Source organism: Typopeltis vanoorti, chromosome 12 (assembly GCF_054136105.1).
Source record: "Typopeltis vanoorti isolate ZY-2024b chromosome 12, IOZ_Tvanoo_1.0, whole genome shotgun sequence".
Taxonomy (NCBI): Eukaryota; Metazoa; Arthropoda; class Arachnida; order Uropygi; family Thelyphonidae; genus Typopeltis; species Typopeltis vanoorti.
Window position 1 is genome coordinate 135,578,428 of NC_143560.1, and position 21,847 is coordinate 135,600,274.

Here is a 21,847-nt window from a genome sequence, read left to right on the forward strand (position 1 = left end):
TATCACTGCTTACCATATATCTGTCCAGTCTCAACTTTCCTGTACATATCACAATATATTCCATTTCTACACTGATCATCTCCATACATACATTCATTGCTCTTCCAACACCAACTCTCCCTATTTCATGTCTCTCTGTCCACCTGGGACTTCATCCCCCCCATTTCCCTGTTCCTCTTGCATTCCCGTTCTCTTTTCATCTCTCACACTACTACTATTTCTACAACCAAGGACCTCCGTCTCTCTTCAGTATCACTCTCATAATGTTTCAGTTCATCTCTTGCTTGTATCACACACTGCACCTCCATCTAGCAGCACTTACTCCAACAATGCCACTCAAATACAATCCATCATGCTTCTGTAATTCTGTTTTTTGACATTTTTTTATTTTATTTTATTTTTATTTATTTATTATTATTTTTTTAACTATCAGGTTTAGTTTCGTCTGCTGTTAGTGAACCAGCCTCTAAAAAATGCTTTGCTGCCATACCCCTTCCCCCCCCCCCCCCATCTCTTTTCTGGATTAGGGTTCTGGTTGCTAGGGTATTTTGGCAGATTTTTGAAGAGGTTTCGTCTATACTGAATTTCAGAATGAGAGAGGTGTGTGTGTGTGTGAGGTGGGGTTTCTTAATACACACTTTAAGAACTATTAGAGTTTAAGACTTGAACCTGGTTTCAAAATCTGACTGTAGACTCTAGGCAGTGACAATTTCTGCCAATAACCTATATATTAACTATTTTAAGCTGTAAAATTAACTATTTAATTTCAGTTATAGCATATGATCTAGTATTTATACTTGCATGCTTCATTGCACTTCAATACACTTGCATGTCTCAAATAGTAGTTAATCAGAATCCTATCTCAAAGGCAGTAGAATTCTGATTAATTGCTATTTATAATTTAGTAGAACAGTTTTCCAGCTGAATGTATGAAATTCATTAAAAGCTGGAGAGACAAATAAATAAATAAATAAAATAAAATAATTTACATTAATTATCCATGAAAGAAAAACTTCAAATTTTTGTAGTTATCACATTTCCTTGAATAATGTATGTTTATAGAGTATGCAATTTACTTCACCACAGCAGGAAATAGCAGAAATGAATTATCAAGATGGCAAAGAAGAATCACTGGTTGCTGATAGACGTCTTTTATCTAGAGATATAGATAATCTATATGAAAAAATATGCATGATAGAATCAAAGTAAGTTTTTTCTTTGAGTGATCTTAAGTTGGTAAAGCTATCCTTATGAAATATCCCTTTGTCCAGAGGAACAAGAATAAGAAATTTTGTGCTCAAAGAGTTTGTGTCTTTACCCTTTCTTCATTGAATGGTATTTTTCTACCTCTTTTTTGGATTCTTCTGGATCTTGCAATTAAATTCTAGTTTTGATAAACTGTTAGTATTGTGAAATTTTTTTCCACATGCTCTTTACCGCTTGTATTTCATGCCCGTATTTATTTTTACATATATTCTGACTCTCCACTTTTTAACTGATTTCAGCATTGCTTTGCTCTAATCTAAGGAACAACCTCAAGAATTTCATTTGAATATATCCTGACCTTTGTTTTTATCTCCCTTTTTTTAGAGCTGAAAAATTTATATCACCTAATTACCAGAGCTACTTTGGCTGCAGTACTCTGTATATCTAGCTCTAGCTTTGCTGTATTTCTTTATCATCTAGTTGATCAGATGTCTTATTATTCCATCCATCATTTATGCTTCTTTAATCATTAATCACAATTTAGTTTACCGTATTACTAGCTTCCTGTTTGGTTGTCAGATCGTATATTTTTGCCTCCCTAAATGCTACTGGCTGCATTAAGCCACTTAAATCTTTCTCTGGATGTTTTTTCTGGCACATTCAGGAATATTCTGAACATATTCAGGAATATTCTTGGATATGTTCCTTTCTAATACCTTTATTTTTACATAAGATTCTGCCATCGATGCTGTAGTTCCCTCTTTAAATCTTTTTTTTTCAGGTTACTATAATAACTTCCTGATCCATGAATTAAAATTGAATACATTGATGTTTTGACTAATTTCTCTCATTCTGCAAATTTATCCAGCTGACTCCCAATTACTGACTTTCTTATTTCAGTATTTCCATATTCAAATTCATTTGCTTGGACACAAGTTAAAAATTGTGCTGTTTTTTCTATACAGATATTTTTAAAATCTATTAAATTTTGAAATGCATGATTGAATAATATTCAATTTTCTAAGATTAATCATTTAAATTAGATATACTGTAATTATTTTTCCAGTTAATTCCTAATTATAGACAGCAGTTCTTGATCTTTTCTGCTTATATTATTATTGTTATTTTGTTCAGATAAAGTCTGTATAATACTGTTAATGGTCTACATCCCTGCATCTTTATTTTGAATAGCTCCAAACTTTCATTATGCTTACATTTTATACATATTTTTTCCTTATTAGAGGCTGTTTTAATATGATATATATGACAGTTATAAATTCTTATATTTTAGCATAATGTTTTTGTGACTGTCATGTGCTTTGTCAGTTTATGTATCCTCAGGAATGTCAGATAGAGAATACTGCAGTAATCCTACATAATTAAGTGGTTACATTAGGGACAAGTCTAGATAAAATGCACCATCATATTACTTATAATGAATGCAGAGAACGTCTCAGAGCTTCAAATATAATATTCTAATTCTCAACTTCTCATGCTGTGCCCAATTTATATATATATATATATATATATACAGGGTGTTCGGGATAAATTTGACATATTTATAATTAATTATATTTTTCCGTAAGTTACATGTATTAACACACACTTCTCTTCATTTAAAAGTTTGGACCCTTCTTCATTCATATACAAGATGTCAGAAAGGATGGATAGCTGGAACCCACCTGAATCATGGAAGAGAATAACTTGTATCATGATGATTCGTGCCCGCCATCAAAATAATGATATTATTACGACTGCTGCCCAATGCTCCCTGAATACAGTAAAAACAATCAGGCATGAACTAGAGACTTGCAATGGTGACTACGAGGATGTAGCAAGAAGAAAGATCCCTAGCAGACGATCTGATTGCGTTCGTACAGCAGAATTCCTCGCAAATCTGCAGGAACAGGTGTTGAAGAACCCTGGCATTGGAATTCGGGCTTTGTTCGTGGAGTTGCTAACTGTAGTCAAGCCCTGGATAACAAGGGTAGCCAATGGTAGGCCGTATGTATGGCAGCAGGATTCGGCCCCTTGCCACACCTCTGGGAAAAGTCAAAAATGGTTGTCTGAAAATTTCTACGACTTCACCAGTCCAAATGTTTGGCCTCCAAACTCCTCAGACCTTAACCCCATGGATTATTTTGTATGGGGCGCAGTTGAAAAAGACACCAATCGCACTTCCAGTAATACAAAAGCCCAGTTAATGGATAAAATTAAAACAGTTTTTGTGGCCCTTCCCAGGGAGACTGTAGCATCAGCTTGTTCGAGGTTCCGAAGCAGAATTGAAGCTGTGATCGATGCTAATGGTGGTTATTTTGAGTAAATCTTGTTGATAGTATTGTAATTAACTCTGCCTGTAATGTTTTTTTGTCAATTCATTAAATTTAATAGATACAAAGAAGATTTTCTTTTTCCTTACGAAACTGTCAAATTTATCCCGAACACCCTGTATATATATATATATATATAGTCATACCCCGACTTACGCAAATCCGGAGTTACGTAGTTTCTTATATGTACACATTCCCATCCCGCTTCACGCCTCACCACTAGTCGTATCTTTCAGGCACTGGCCACATTTGCCAGTGTCGCACATGCTCTGAACAAGCACTGATGTGTTTTGCGCAGTCTCCATTCATACACGATTTTTATAGTCTACAAACCTTGCAATTGTTTAATGTTATGTTCTTGATAAAAATTTTATCACATAAAAAATAATAATATCATCCAAAGAAGCAAGTCTGATTCTTCTACTGCTACCAAGAAAAGAGAAACATTGACTTTGGAAACAACACTCAACATTATTAAGGATTTTGAAGGCGCAATGAAAATTTGTGAGCTTGCAAAGAAGTTCGATCTACAGGAATCCACAATAAGAACAATCATAAAAGAAAGGTTTACAGATTTTGGAAAACATAGATTCTAACAAGGAACGAATTGTACCCACAAGGCAAGGAATAAAAAAAATCATTAGCTTGCTATGAAGAAATTTTGCGTGACAAGAAAAAGACATTATGCCGTTGTTGTATCGAATTCTTTTTTTTTTTTTTTTGTACAATGGTTGTTTTTTATTCAATCTTTTCTAACCTAAACCTTTTTCTATATTAACCTTTTTCTACCAATATCCTACCGCCATTTATGTTGTGTCGCTTTCTTCCTTATCACAAGCTTTTTAAGCTTTTATGCTATATCTCTGTAATACACTATCGGGTAGCACGTGGTACCTCTGAGGGACAATGGAATTTCCTCGAGATCGAGGCAGTACCATAATATCAGAGTGTCTGAGATTTACCTCTCGTAAAATGCCAAGAAATTTATTTGTTTCGCTGCACCACTTAGCGCTATTAGATTAATTAATTTTAACAACCAAGAGGTAATCTCAGGACAGTACTTAATGATACCTATTAACTTTGCAGACGTGGCCAAAATAAACTCTTTTCTAATATCCCGCATAGGTTCGCATTAATATTTCATAAGCGGTGCATCGGATTCCAGAAATCACAGAAAGTCTTTGTTAGAATCAAAAGCAAGGTTTATTATACTCAAAAGTTGATACACATAATAACATAAATCAAAATCCCATTTTAAGGTAGTTTCAGACAAGGTATATAAAATTCAAACACTACTATTATACTTACAAAATATTATACAGTAGCTTCCTAAAGTAAGAATTATATTAACCTCCGCTAATGCATTAATCATGTACTATTATCGCAATCAATCTAAAACTCCGTAGCTCTGTTAGACTACACAAGATAACATTCATATCTTTCACAATCTCTTTATATTTTACCAATTCTTTACTCTAACATATCCTTAATCTCATTCAATATAAAAGCGAACTTAAGCACAACTACAGATGATAAGATTAAATTCAATATCCCTCTAAACTGATAGCAATACGATCTTATCCTATAACATTAATGTTCCTTTTCCATAACATATTAACATGGCACGTATTCTGTTAAACACAAACAAAGTTTACTTATCTTCCCTTTTCGGCTCTTTAGTGCTTCATAGATTCACAGGAAACTGGCCTTCTGTGGACTGCCAGACTTGCTTCCTTCCGCGGAGAATACGGCCGCCAAGACCGTAGCTGCCTCTCGGGAGCCGTCCGATACCGGGACACCGCCACCCTCTCCCACCACGAGATGGGAACACACAGGAGATCCAGGGACAAAAAAAGCCTTGTTACAGGGTCGCATGACCCTTATATTTCCCTCTATTCTTCTAGGCGATTCTTGCCCTTTTCGGTGTCCGGCCGATTCACACATGCTACTATGTCATGGCCTCCATTCTCTGCCCTGCTTATCGCATGTACTCTGCCGTCACGTTGTTTACTTAGGGCAAGCCGCTTCCTCGCTTTACGACTCTGTAACTTTGACTTTACTCCCCCCCCCCCCCCCCAACTGTTGAATTTGTTCTTACATTCCATAACTCTATTATATTGCTCTGTTACTGTTTTATACCTTCAATATCAATTTAATCACATTCGTGAATGGCACAAAATACATACTTATTTAACCTTTTCATAACAGAACACACTTGATTTATATATACATAATACTTATTCTACAATTAGAGGCAATTTACTGTATTTATCTCATTCTTTTGTTTGGAAAAGCATGTTGGACTGTGATAAGATAGGAGTTCATAAATATCACAATCTAACACCGTCTGACGAATCTATTAGATTTTATGAAACCATCATCATCATCAAATTCCTGACATGTACCCTCAAGGGGTGTACAGGATACGATAGTACTACATGAAAAATTTAGGTCATTACTAACTTCCTATCTACAATTTTCCTCCAAATCAGTCTGTTACTTGTCAAGACTCCAACATTATCAGATGTTATATTTCTATCATCTAAGGCACTTTGTACCGTATCAATCCACCTGTATCTTGGTCTTCCTCTGGGTCGTTTTGCTGTCAACCTGGCAGAGAACACTTGTTTTGCTAATCTTTCCTCGCCCATTCTGTTTAAGTGACCATACCACCTGAGATTAGCTCTGCTAATGCAATCCTGGATGCTGACAATGTCAAGTTATTTCCTAATATCCTCGTTTTTAATATGATATTGTCATTGATGCTATCTGTTCACACCTCTAATCTTTCTGAGGACTCTCATATCTGCGGTCTCTAGTCTTTGGTCAAGTGTTTTACTTCTGACCCAGCTCTCAGATCCATAAGTCTTGTATACAGCTAATTTAGTGTTCTGACTAATTTCTCTCTTATTCCATATGAATGTATTCAATTGACTTCCTACTATACCAGGTTTGTTGATTCTGTTGTCTATTTCCATATTTAATTTACCATCTTCATTAAAAATCGTGACTAAGTAGCTGAAATGTTTTACTTGTTTCACAGGTTCCCCGTTCACAACACAGTTGACAGTTTCAACAATTCTACCTATTTTCATTGTCTTTGTCATTTTAATGCTGACCTTCATACCATATCTATAACAACAGTTATTCAATTTAATCAGGGAATCTTGCAAACTTGTAGAGGATTTATTAGAAGTATAACATCGTCCGCATAAAGCAAAGAGCTGCATTAACATCTCCAATTCTGATATAATGTTTAATACCACTTTCCTTCATAATGTGATCCATATAGATAATGAATAACAGAGGGGGATAATGTACATCCTTGTCTCACACCAGATTTAACATTAAGCCATCTTCCTGTACTTCTTTCAATTCTGACTGCTCACTTACAACTCAAATAAAGTCTAAGTATGGCTTGATATAATGCCCCATCGACACCATATAATTGTAGCGTATTGAATAGCTTCTCTCTTGGCAACTTGTCATATGCCTTTTTTTCCAGATTGACAAAACTTAAATATAGATCTTTGTTATATTCCGATGCTTTCTCAGTTGTTTGTCGTAAAGTGAAGATCTGATCCTGACAGCCTCTATTTAGCCTGAATCCAGCTTGTTCTTCACCAAGCTTTTCTTCCACAGTTCTTCTCAAGTATACTTGCATACATCTTGCCAGGAACACTTAGTAGGGAAATACCTCTGTAATTCTCGCATTCACTTTTATTTCCTTTTTTATATATGGGTACTATGAGAGCTCTACTCCAATCATCAGGAATTCGTCCCTCTGTCCAGGCTTTCTGAACTATGCAGTGCAGCCACTGTAAGACTTTTATACCACCATACTTCAGCATTTCTGGTCGAATATCATCTCCTCCTGCTGCCTTTCCAGATTTCAAGCCTTTGATGGCTTTTTCTACTTCAAGTATGGATATGTATTCCTGACTGTATGCCTGTTTAGTAGTAGTTTTTACCACTGTGCTCTCACTGCTCATTTCATTCAGCAATTTTTTGAAGTAATTACTCCATACTTCAAGGATATCTTTTTCTCCTGTTTGCATGTCACCTTTATCATCTCTAACAACTTTTACAGTACTCTTTCCTCCATTTCTAAGTGTGTTCAACAACCTCCAGGATATCTTACCACCTTCTTGATATTTATTTTCTAAGTTCTTGCCAAAGTCCTCCCATGACTTTTGTTTAGCTAGTTTTACACAGTGTTTCACTTTCTTACAGATGTCTCTGTATTCTCTAAAAGCAAAAGCTGACATATTTGCCAGGAACTTTTGATATGCTTTCTTCTTTTCCTTCACTGCCTCTTTAACTTCTTGTGTCCACCATAGAGTTCTGATTTTTATATCCTTGCAGACAACTTCACCACATGCCTCTCTGCATGAATCAATCAGGGTTTTCTTCAAGCCTTGCCACTGAATCTCCAAGGTTTCAGAGTGTACAGAGGTTTTTTTTACAAAATCCTCTGTATACTCAGGTGTCCTGCACCAGGGAGAAAACATCACTATCAACAATAACATAGTCAATGAGACTTTTCTTATTCCTTGAGTCTTCTCTCCATGTGAATTTGTGCACAATTTTATGTTGGAACATGGTGTTAGTAATAACCAGTCCATGTCCTGAGCAGAAATCCAACTAAATATTTGCCATTATTATTAGCTTTGCTCTTTTCTCCAAATTTTACCAAAATATTTTTGTATGTCTGACAATTATTTCCTACGCTGCTATTTAGATCCCCAACAAGGACCAACTTTTCCTTTTTCATTGTCAGTTGCTTTTTCTAAAGCATCAGAAAATTCCTCCACTTCTACCTTAGTAGAACCTTCTGCGGGACCATAGGCACCAATAAGTTTCAGTGTCCAATTCCCCATTCTGATATTTGCCCACATCACTCTACTTGAGACTGCCTGCCATTCAAGAAGATTAGCCTCATATTTTGTGTTGAATACTGTGGCTACTCCTTCTTTTCCTTGATTGTCATTTCCTGAATATAACATTTTGTATTTATTGCTCAGAAAGATCTCACCAGTTTTGGTCTTTTTTGTTTCAGTCACCCCTATTATGTCGATCTGGTACTTATCTAATTCTTCAGCTAGCTCCATTTCTTTGCCATTCAGGCTTCTTATGTTGATAGTACTGATCTTTAACTCTAGTAATGTTGAGTTGGTGTGTGCTTTCAGATTTTGTTCCAGTAGCTGACTTTTCGCTGTTCGCCCTGGTTCCCTGGCAAAAACAACGGGGGCCTTGTTTAACCGGGAGACTCTCCAGCCGGCATGAAATTTTGTCATGTTGTACCATCATTTTTTATTTTGGTTTAACCAATAAGAATACAATTTAGTTGGCTAAATCCCAAATTGCCAGCCCATCCTCTTTCGTTCAGTATCCAGGTAGATACCCAACGGGGTGCACCACGAGAAGGTGCGGATTGGACATTAGGTCAGAAGCCCTGGTCGGTTCTCCGCATTCCTTTAAAGGCTATGTGGAGGTCTCCTCTCAGTTATACAGCTTTGACCCGACATGGAAATAACTTTCTTTTTTTTTATGTACAAAAACTACAATTATAATTATATTTCTTAAAAAATATAGGTGTTTTTTGTAAACCTTTGGTCCCAATCATATGTTTGTATATATAAATTACATGCAAAATTATACCCAGAGTTATGCGAATTCGACTTACGTGTTTTACTGTGTGTATATATATATATATATATATATATACGTGATCCATACATAAAAAGCCCACAAGACCTGTAGCGCACTAGTACCATTTGTGGGCAAGAGGAATAGAAGAAAGGAAGAATCTTTTCACATTTTGCTAGTCCATCTGAGAGTTGTAGTCTTTAGGGAAGGCACAGTTGAGGAGACTGTTCCTAAGGACAGAAGTAGATGGAATAAAAGAGGAGGCAGTGATGTTTATTCTGTTAGTTCTAAGGTGGACTATAAAAGGATGTTGGTTAGCAGTTGCTCTTGTTTTATTGATTTTGGAGGAGAGAACAGGAATAATGGTGGCCAATTCAGCAGAGCACCATCCATGAAAATATCTGTAGAAGAGGCACAAAGCAGAAATTGAAGGTCTGTGAGAGAGGGATTTTTAATTAGCCAGATTGCCCTCTTCTAGACAGAAGTGTGCAATCTTAGAGAGGATTTTGGTGTACCACCTCAAATATGAGAGCAATATTCCATGGCTCGGTGGATTTGGGCTTTGTGTACAATTAGCAATTGTGAAGCAGTGTCTTGTGCAAAAAAATACAAAAAAGTTTTTTGGCAGTTTTAAGAAGCTATATGTGTTGAAATGTGGTTGACCTAGGAAAGATTGGGGTGCAGGTCAGTTCAGTCCAAGAAGACAAGTCCAAGAAGACAAGAAGACAAGTCCAAGAAGACAAATGTTTGGATATCTCAGTATTACTGAAGATAAGGGGGAGGGATTGAAGCTCTTTCTTGTGAGAGATCAGACAGAACTGTGTTTTGGTAGCATTAAAGTTTACAAGGTTGTCCTTGCTCAACTGGGATATAGCTAAGCGATCTGAGTTCTGGACCCTGTTTGTGGTAGATCTTGAGGATTCTAATACTTGAACACTAATAAGTTTGTCGAATGAAAAGGAGGAATGGAGTGTACTGCCATTGGCGAAGCCATGGACAGAATTGGAAGTTTATGAGAGCAGATCATTTAAATACAAGAGCAAGAGAGTGGGTGAGAGAACAGAACCCTGGGGTACTCCTGCATTGGTGAGGAAATATGAAGAGAGTAAACCATCCACCATGTCATGTAGTGAGTGACCAGTGAGAAAGTTTGCATTTTATTTGCAGAGTGAGGAAGGCAGACCATAGGATGGCAGTTTGGTGAGTAGGCCCCTGTGCCAAACTTGATCAAATGTCTTTGAGATGTCACTGACACCCATGTGAGGTTCTCCAAATTTCTCTGTGGCCTATATCTATAGGTGGGTGTGGTGAGATCAAGAAGATCAGCTGTATATCGCAAGTGACAGAATCCATACTGTTGGTCAGTGATTAGTTATTAGATATTGCAACATTGTGGGATGGACTGGTAGTTTATGACCTGGCCAGCCTAAATGGTATGGTGTGTATTAGTGTAGATCATAGACATTGGGCCATATTGTTTAAATCATAAACAAATATGCTTCTCCAGTGTAATGTTTCTTCATAACACAAATAGCATGTGCTCCTCCCTTTTTACATTTTATTTGTGGTGCTGTAAATATAGCATTCTCTTCCTTTGGTGAACACAGCAGTTTTCTTCACTATTCTTTCAAGTAAACATTATTTAATGCTTTTAAAGAAAATTTTGCATTTGGAACAAAATATGAAGTAATACCCATAATATGCAAGAATAATAGCATATCAGGTTATGGATCATGCAGTTTTAGTAGATAGGAAGTTGACATTCAAGGGCCATATAGTTGCATATACAACTCAGAGAATAATTGCAATGCTGAAATGAATCTTGACATATAAAGAAAGTTATTTTGCCTTTTTACAAGTCCCTGAAAAGACCTGAAGAAAACATTGATTGATTCAGCAATAGTCATGTGGTGAGGTTATCTGCAAGGATAGAAAATCAGAAATTAGAGGCAGCGAAGGAAAAGAAGAAAGCATGTTAAAAGTTCCTAGCAAATATTTCAGCTTGTACTCTTAGAGAGAGAGAGAGAGATGTAAGCAAGCTAAGCACTGTAAAACTAGCTAAAGAAAAGTCATTGGAAGAATTAGTAAGAACATAGAAAATAAATATTAGGAAGGTGGTAAAATATTCTGGAGGCTGTGTAAAAAGCTTAGAAATGCTGGAAAAAATGTTGTAAAAGGAAGTATAGATGATAAAGGTGATATGAAAACTGGAGAAAAAGATATCCTTGATGTATAGAGTAGTTACTTCAAAAAATTGCTAAATGAAACAAGCAGTGACAGCACAGCAGTAAGAAAAAACGCGTAACAGTCGTGCGATCAGCAATACATATCCGTATTTAAAGTAGAAAAAGATGTCAATAGCCTGAAATGTGGAAAGGCAACAGGAATAGATGATATTCAACCAGAAATGCTCAAGTATGGAGGTATACAAGGGTGGTCTGAAAAGTTATCTTCCTCGACCATAGATGGCAATACTATCGGCAAGATATTTTTTCTTAAGTTGGTACACCTGTCGTAAGCATCGATGTGAAATTGCAAGTCATTCTATCAAGTAGTTTTTTTATACAGCTGTTGGAACCCAAAGTGTTGTGGGTGCTTAAGGGTCAAAGCTGTATAACTGAGAGGAGACCTCCACATAGCCTTTAAAGGAATGCGGAGAACCGAACAGGGCTTCTGACCTAATGTCCAATCCTCACCTTCTCGTGGTGCACCCTGTTGGGTATCTACTTGGATACTGAACGAACGAGTATGGGCTAGCAATTTAGGATTTAGCCTACCAAATTGGATTCTTATTGGTTAAACAAAAACAAAAAATGACGGTACAACATGACAAAATTTCATTCCAGCTGGGGCGTCGCCCGGTTAAACAAGGCCCCCGTTGTTTTCGCCAGGGCGAACAGCGAAAAGTCAGCTACTGGAACAAATCTGAAAACAAACCCCAACTCAACATCACCAGAGTTAAAGATCGGTACTATCAACATAAGAAGCCTGAATGGCAAAGAAATGGAGCTAGCTGGGGAATTCGATAATTACCAGATCGACATAATAGGGGTGACTGAAACAAAAAAGACGAAAACTGGTGAGATCTTTCTGAGCAATAAATACAAAATGTTATATTCAGGCAATGACAATCAAGGAAAAGGAGTAGCAGCCATAGTATTCAACACAAAATACGAGGCTAATCTTCTTGAATGTCAGTCAGTCTCAAGTAGGGTAATATGGGCAAATATGAGAATGGGGAACTGGACAATGAGGCTTATTTGTGCCTATGGTCCCACAGAAGGTTCTACTAAGGTAGAAGTGGAGGAATTTTTTGAGGCTTTAGAAAAAGCAACTGACACAATGAAAAAGTAAAAGTTGGTCCTTGTTGGGGATCTAAATAGCAGAGTTGGAAATGATTGTCACACATACAAAAATATTTTGGGAAAATTTGGAGAAAAGAGCAAAGCTAATAATAATGGCAAATATCTGTTGGATTTCTGCTCAGGACATGGACTGGTTATTACCAACACCATGTTCCAACATAAAAATGTGCACAAATTCACATGGAGAGAAGTGGCTAGGAATAAGAAAAGACTCATTGACTATGTTATTGTTGATAGTGATGTTTTCTCCCTGGTGCATGACACCAGAGTGTACAGAGGATTTGAAATTGGAAGTGATCACTATTTAGTCTTGAGCAGGATAAAATTGAATTTCATATTGAAAATAATAACATGTAAGAAAGTTTTAAACGAATAAAAGTTGAACATCTCTCAGATGTGAACTGTAGACTAAAATACACAAAGATTATTGAAGAAAAAATGAAAGAGTTTGAGAACAGGAATCAAACCTTGGAGATTCAGTGGCAAACTCTGAAGAAAACATTGATTGATTCTGCCAGAGAGGCATGTGGTGAGGTTGTCTGCAAGGATAAAAAAATCAGAACTCCCTGGTGGACACAGGAAGTTAAAGAGGCAGTGAAGGAAAAGAAGAAAGCATATCAAAAGTTCCTGGCAAATAAGTCAGCTTTTACTCTTACAGAATACAGAAACAAATGCAAGAATGCTAAACACTGTGTAAAATTAGCTAAACAAACGTCATGGGAGGACTTTGGCAAGAATATAGAAAATAAATATCAAGAAGGTGGCAAAATATTCTGGAGGTTGTTGAAGAAGCTTAGGAATGGAGGAAAGAGTGCTGTAAAAGGAGTTAGAGATGATAAAGGTGACATGCAAACTGGAGAAAAAGATATCCTTGAAGTATGGAGTAATTACTTTGAAAAACTGCTAAATGAAACAAGCAGTGATGACAGCACAATGGTAAAAAACACTGATCAGGCATACAGGCAGGAATACATACCCATACTTGAAATAGAAAAAGCCATCAAAGGCTTGAAATGTGGAAAGGCAGCAGGAGTAGATGATATTCGACCAGAAATGCTGAAGTATGGTGGTATAAAAGTCCTACAGTGGCTGCACTGCATAGTTCAGAAAGCCTGGACAGAGGGACGAATTCCTGATGATTGGAGTAGAGCTCTCATAGTACCCATATATAAAAAGGGAAATAAAACTGAATGTGAGAATTACAGAGGTATTTCACTACTGAGTGTTCCTGGCAAGATCTATGCAAGTATACTTGAGAAACGGTTTAGAAGAATTGTGGAAGAAAAGCTTGGTGAAGAACAAGCTGGATTCAGGCCAAACAGAGGCTGTCAGGATCAGATCTTCACTTTACGACAAATAGTTGAGAAAGCATAGGAATATATCAAAGATCTGTATTTAAGCTTTGTCGATTTGATAATAAGGTGCCAATAGAGAAGCTATTCAATACGCTACAGTTATATGGTGTCAATGGGGCATTATATCAAGCAATACTTAGTCTTTATTTGAGTTGTAAGTCAGCAGTTAGAATTGAAGGAAGTACAGGAATATGGTTTAATGTTAAAAGGACACTTAACAATGGGCTCCCACAGGGCCATATCTGGCCCCTTTTCTTATCAATTTGTATATTTCTTACCTTCCAAGGACAACATCTAGAAAATTCTCATATGCTGATGATTTATGCATCGCATTCCAACACCATCACTTCTGTACTATAGAGCATATACTAACTAGTGACCTAGAGGAGCTAAACCAATTCTTTGAGAAGTGGCATCTTATTTCAAGCCCTACCAAGACTGAAATGTGCTGTTTCCATTTGGACAATAGAATGGCACAAGACATCTTAAGAGTGACACTAAATGGGAAGAACATACTACTGCACAATTTTAATCCAAAGTGTCTGGGCATAACCCTGGACAGAACCCTCTACTTTAATAGACATCTCTCCAATATTGCTGCCAAACTCAGAACTAAAAATAACATACTGCATGAACTTGTCAGAAAAACTTGGTGGGGGGGCTTGTGCTCCCACATTAAGGACATCTTCTATGGGCCTTGTCTACTCAACTACTGAATACTGCTCAGCTGTCTGGCTGAACAGTGCATATATTAAACTAATTGATACTGTGTTGAATCAGACAATGCGTATCATTTCTGGAACAGTAAAGACTACTCCATCATATTGGCTACCAGTTCTCAGCCACAACTACAATGCCAGGAGAACCTGATTCACTAATATAACAAAATTTGCTGGAACCCACTGCTTCCTATACACTCTGATATTGAGAGCTTTACATCACAGAGGATTAAATCAAGACACCTGCCTATTATAACAGCACAACAACTTGTCACTGAGGGCTATGATGCAACAATAGCATGGCAGACAGAATGGACTGCCAAAGTCCTGTTAATCTGGCAGACGGTCTTCAACCCAAACCGCCCTTCATCAGGGTTCGACCTACCTCAAAAAATATGAACATCCCTAAATAGGGTTCACATTAGCCATGGTAGGTGCAGAGCTTCCTTATTTATTTTGAGAATAAGACCAAACTCATCTTGTGACTGTGATGAGGATAACCAAACTATGCAACATATCACATTTGACTATCCTCACAGAGCCTTCATGGGATCAGTAACTGACTTCATAACAGCTGCTGATGCTGTTGACTGGTTGTCAAACTTAAACATTCAATTTTAATTTTATGCTTATTTGTATTTATGGTTACAGTGTCACTTCATACTGTTGTATTCTTTTATACATTTTGTTGTCTTGTATATGTTTTTTTTTTGTGTGTGTGTGTGGTTGCATATGCATGTATTCTTCTTAGCCAAATGATAAATAAATAAATAAATAATAACCACCCTCGTAAAAGTCTTACAGTGGCTGCACTGCATAGGTCAGAAGACCTGGACAGAAAGAATTCCAGATGATTGGGGAAGAGCTCTTATAATCGTATACAAAAAAAGGAAACAGAACTGAATGTGAGAATTACAGAAGTATTCCTCTACTGAGTGTTCCTGGTAAACATTTTATGCAAGTATGCTTGAGAAATGGTTTAGAAGGATTGTGGAAGGGAAGCTTGGTGAAGAATAAGCTGGATTCTGGCCAAATACAGGCTGTCAGGATCAGATTTTCACTTTACGACAAATAATTGAGAAATCATGGGAATATTACAAAGATCTGTAATTAAGTTTTATAGACATGCAAAAGGCATATGACAAGGTTCCAAGAAAAAATCTATTCAATATGCTGGTTACATGGTGTCAATATATAATGCCCCATTGACACCATGCTGGTTACATGGTGTCAATGGGGCATTATATCGAGCAATACTAAGTCTTTATTTGAGTTGCAAGTCAGCAGTTACAATTGAAGTTAAGTACAGGAAGATGGTTTGTTGTGAAATCTGGTGTAAAATGAGGATGTACATTATCCCCTCTGTTATTCATTATCTATATAGATCACATTATGAAGGAAGGAGGTATTAAAACTGATATCAAAATTGGAGATGTTAATCTTAGCTCTTTACTTTATGCAGATGATGTTATATTTTTAAATAAATCCAATAAAAGTCTGCAAGATTCCCTGACAAAATTGAATAACTGTTGTAGTAAATTTGATATGAAAATCAGCAATAACAAGACAAAGACAATGAATATAAGGAGAAGCAAAGCATTTAAACTATCAATTTCGTTGTTGATATTTTCAAACAAGTAAAACATTTCATCATCTTACGCACAATTTTTAGTGAAGATGGTTAATTAAATATGGAGATAGACAACAGAATCAACAAAGTCAGTATAGTAGGAAGTCAACTGAATAAATATATATGGAATATATATATATGGAGAGAAATTAGTCAAAACACTAAATTAGCTGTATACAAGACAGTGTTCAAACTCATATTAAGTAATGGATCTGGGAGCTGGGTTAGAAATAAAACACTTGACAAAAGACTAGAGACCACAGATATGAGAGTCCCGAGAAAGATTAGGGGCATGAACAGATGGCATCATTGGCATGTTAAAAGTTTGCGCCTGAAGTATTTTCAGGACTGGGGCAACTCTTGGCAAAGTTGGTGCTGAAAATACTTCAGGCGTAAACTTTGTTTGCATACACTTGAATGAAGGATAAAATCAATTATATAATTGGTAGCATAGCCAAGTGAAAAAAACTTCCATCAGCTGTCTCTAATCCAAAGAATTTTAATGATAAGGTGTGATTGGGGTGCTTAAGGGTCAAAGCTGTATAACTGAGAGGAGAGCTCCACATAGCCTTTAAAGGAATGTGGAGAACCAACCAGGGCTTCTGACCTAATGTCCAATCCTCACCTTCTCTTGGTGCATCCAGTTTGGTATCTACCTGGATACTGACCGAATGAGGATGGACTGGCAATTTGGGATTTAGCCGACCAAATTGTATTCTTATTGGTTAAACCAAAACAAAAAATGATGGTACAACATGACAAAATTTCATGCCGGCTGGGGCGTCGCCCGGTTAAACAAGGCCCCCTGTTGTTTTCGCCAGGGTGAACAGCGAAAAGTCAGCTACTGGAACAAATCTGAAAACAAACCCCAACTCAACATCACCAGAGTTAAAGATTGGTACTATCAACATAAGAAGGCTGAATGGCAAAGAAATGGAGCTAGCTGAAGAATTAGATAAGTACCAGATCGACATAATAGGGGTGACTGAAACAAAAAAGACAAAAACTGGTGACATCTTTCTGAGCAATAAATACAAAATGTTATATTCAGGAAATGACAATCAAGGAAAAGGAGTAGCCATAGTATTCAACACAAAATACGAGGCTAATCTTCTTGAATGGCCGGTGGCCTCAAGTAGAGTGATGTGGGCAAATATCAGAATGGGGAAATGGACAATGAGACTTATTTGTGCCTATGGTCCCACAGAAGGTTCTACTAAGGTAGAAGTGGAGGAATATTTTTATGCTTTAGAGAAAGCAACTGACACAATGAAAAAGGAAAAGTTGGTCCTTATTGGGGATCTAAATAGCAGAGTAGGAAATGATTGTCAATCATACAAAAATATTTTTGGAAAATTTGGAGAAAAGAACAAAGCTAATAATAATGGCAAATACTGGTTTTATTTCTGCTCAGGGCATGGACTGGTTATTACTAACACCAGGTTCCAACATAAAAATGTGCATAAACTCACATGGAGAAAAGAGGCAAGGAATAAGAAAAGTCACATTGACAATGTTATTGTTGTTAGTGATGTTTTCTGCCTGGTGCATGACACCAGAGCGTACAGAGGATTTGAAATTGGAAGCGATCACTATTTAGTCTTGAGTAGGATAAAATTGAATTTCATATTGAAAAGAATAACATGCAAGAGTTTTGAAGCAAATAAAATTTGAGCAGCTCTCAGATGTGAACTGTAGACTAAAATACACAAAGATTATTGAAGAAAAAATGAAAGAGTTTGAGAACAGGAACCAAACCTTGGAGATTCAGTGGCAAGCCTTGAAGCAAACATGATTGATTCAGCCAGAAAGGCATGTGGTGAGGTTGTGTGGAAGGATAGAAAAATCAGAACTCTGTGGTGGACACAGGAAGTTAAAGAGCTAGGAAAAAAAGAAAGCATATCAAAAGTTCCTGGCAAATAAGTCAGCTTTTGCTCTTAGAGAATACAGAGACAAATGTAAGAAAGCTAAACACTGTGTAAAACTAGCTAAACAAAAGTCATGGGAGGACTTGGGCAAAAACATAGAAAATAAATATCAAGAAGGTGGTAAGATATTCTGCAGGTTGTTGAAGAAGCTTAGAAATGGAGGAAAGAGTGCTGTAAAAGGAGTTAAAGATGATAAAGGTGACATGAAATCAGGAGAAAAAGATATCCTTGAAGTATGGAGTAATTCTTCTTCTTCTGCTGCTGCTGCTTCTCCCACTTAAGTGGGGTCACTGTTTGTAATGAGTCTCCTCCACACCTTCTTGTCTTGGGCTGTCACCACATCCAAGTTCTTCATCTTCAAGTCCTCTTCTACCAGCTCCCTCCATCTCTTCTTTGGCTGCCCACGCTTCTGCCTTCCTTGCACATCCATCTGCATGACCCTTCTTCCCACATATTCCTCTTCCCTCCTCATCACATGACCAAACCATCTCAACCTTGCCGCCTGTATTTTCGCTCCTAAGTTCGTAACTTTCACTGTTCTCCTGACATAGTCATTTCTCAGACGATCCTTTCTGGTCACGCCGCACATCCACCTCAGCATTCTCATCTCTGCTACTTCCATCCTGCTGATGTTATTTTTCCTCAGGGCCACAATTTCTGTAGCATATGTCATAGCCTCACTACTGTCCTATAAATTTTTCCTTTCAGATTGATTGGCACCCTCTTATCGCATAACACTCGAGCCATCTCACTCCAGTTCCTCCAACTCGCTTGTATCCTGCATCCCACTTCCTTCTCTGCTCCTCCATCTTCTTCCACTGTTGAACCTAAGTATCTAAAGTCTCTCACCTTCCTGATGACATTTCCTTCCAGCTCCAGATCTGTCTCGTGGCTGACGCCGCCCACTGCGCAACAGATATATTCTCTCTTACTTCTGCTCAGTCTCATACCTCTCTCTTCCAGTACATTTCTCCATCTTTCCAGTTTAGTTTCCACTTCTTCTCTTGAATCTACACACAGCAAGATGTCATCTGCATACAACATTGTCCAAGATGCATCTTCTCTTACCTCCTCTGTTACCACCTCCATCACAGTATTAAACAGAAACGGACTTAAGCTGACCCTTGATGCAAGCCAACTGTTACTTGAAAACTTTCTGTCTGTCCCAAACAGGTCCGAGCACTTGTCTTCACATTTCTGTACATTTCTCCGGCACCTTCTTCTCCCTCAGACACCTCCAGACTTCTTGCCTTGGCACTCTTATCATATGCTTTCTCCAGATCAATAAATACCAGATGTAATTACTTCGAGAAATTGCTAAATGAAACAAGCAGTGATAGCACAGTGGTAAAAAACACTCAACTGGCATACAGTCAGGAAAACACATCTATACTTGAACTGGAAAAAGCCATCAAAGGCTTGAAATGTGGAATGGCAACAGGAATATAGTCAAGATGATATTCGACCAGAAATGCTGACGTATGGTAGTATAAAAGTCTCACTGCTTAATTCAGAAAGTGTGAACAGAGGGACAAATTCCTGATGATTGGAGTAGAGCTCTAATAGTAGCCATATATATATAAAGGGAAATAAAACTAATTGTAAGAATTAAAGAGGTATTTTCCACCTGAGTGTTCCTGGCAAGATCTATGGAAGTATACTTGAGAATCTGTTGAGAAGAATTATGGAAGAAAAGCTTGGTGAAGAACAAGCTGGATTCAGGCCAAATAGAGGCTGTCAGGATCAGATCTTCACTTTACCAGAAATAGTTGAGAAAGCATGGGAATATTACAAGGATCTGTATTTAAGTTTTGTCGATCTGGAAAAGGCATACGACAAGGTGCAACACAGAAGCTATTCAATACGCTACAGTTATATGGTGTCAATGGGGCATTATATCAAGCAATATTTAGTATTTATTTGAGTTGTAAGTCAGCAGTTAGAACTGAGAGAAGTACAGGAATATGGTTTAATGTTAAATCTGGTGTGAGACAAGGATGTACATTATCCCCTCTGTTATTTATTATCTATATGGATCACATTATGAAGGAAAGTGGTATTAAACATGATATCAGAATTGTAGATGTTAATGTCAGCTCTTTGCTTTATGCTGATGATGTTATACTTCTAAATAAATCCGTTACAAGTTTGCAAGATTCCCTGACAAAATTGAATAATTGTAATAGATATGGTATGAAGGTCAGCATTGAAAAGACAAAGACAATGAAAATAGGTAGAATTGTTGAAAATGTCAACTGTGTTGTGAACGGGGAACCTGTGAAACAAGTAAAACATTTCAGCTACTTAGTCACGATTTCTACTGATGGTGGTAAATTAAATATGGAAATAGACAACAGAATCAACAAATCTGGTATAGTAGGAAGTCAATTGAATAAATTCATATGGTCAGAACACTAAATTGGCTGTATACAAGACAGTGTTCAAACCAATTTTAACTTATGGATCTGAGAGCTGAGTCAGAAGTAAAACACTTGACCAAAGACTAGAGACCGTAGATATGAGAGTCTTGAGAAAGATTAGATGCGTGAACAGATAGTATCAGTGGCAATATCATATTAAAAATGAGGATATTAGGAAAGAACTTGACATTGTCAGCATCCAGGAATGCATTAGCAGAGCTAATCTCAGGTGGTATTGTTACTTAAACAGAATGGGCGAGGAAAGATTAGCAAAACAAGTGTTCTCTGCCAGGTTGGCAGGAAAACGACCCAGAGACAGACCAGGATATAGGTGGATTGATGCGGTACAGAGTGCCATAGGCGATAGAAATATAAGATCTGTTAATGTTGGAGTCTTGACAAGTAACAGACTGATTTGGAGGAAAATTGTAGATAGGAAGTTAGTAATGATGTAAATTTTTCGTGTAGTACTATCATATCCTGTACACCTCTTGAGGGTAGATGTCAGGAATTTGATGATGATGATGACCTTTTGGCAACTCGTATATGGAAACATGACTTTTCCATTACTTCCACCTTAGTATGACCACCTCTCTGTCTTGCTCCCACTGAAGAGACTTCAATCATGGTTGAAGCCGGTCCAGGTAGTGACCCTTCCCTTTATGTATAACATTATACATATCATCAAGGAGATGTGTGTTGTATTATGGGATACTAAGGCAAGTGATAAGAAGTTATACTACCTTTGCCACGAGTTGCCCAATCCTGAAAATACTTCAGTTGCAAACTTTGTTTGCTTACACTTGGATAAAGGATTAAACCAAATATATTATTGGCTTTAATATATTTCATTTGTATATATATTCTAAATATAATGGGAAATATGGGATATTCTTCTGTAAATGTCTGTTACTTGAAATATTTTCTTAGCTTTTTTTTTATGGTTGTTACTATTTTCTTATATAGGCTGTAGAGTAGTTTAATAAATTTACAGGTATGTGGTTTTTTTTTTGGTATATCAAAGAGTTTATATCTGTCTGGCTTGTCAATAGTTTTTTTTATATTCTATGAAATGCTAGATGTTATTATAAGTTGAATTCTCTTCTTTTCTCAGTTAATAGTATGAGGATGTATGCATGATCTTCCTTTTCTAAAGTCACAATTTTTTCTAGAACAAGTTGATTCTGTTCTTCAGTATTTTAGCATATGTAGTATATCCTAAGTTTAATAGACTGATTCCTCTGT

The 21,847-nt window shown here is 36.9% G+C and overlaps 1 protein-coding gene across 3 annotated transcripts in view; it reads left to right on the forward strand.

The window, feature by feature from the left end:
* SMC2 (structural maintenance of chromosomes 2) overlaps positions 1 to 21,847 on the forward strand; it is a 555,382-nt gene that overhangs the window by 211,950 nt on the left and 321,585 nt on the right. For all 3 annotated transcript variants that reach the window (XM_090401108.1, XM_090401106.1, XM_090401107.1), the window contains one exon: positions 1,087 to 1,205. In XM_090401108.1, coding sequence (XP_090257234.1) covers positions 1,087 to 1,205 — 119 coding nt within the window. The remainder of the gene's footprint in view (positions 1 to 1,086; positions 1,206 to 21,847) is intronic.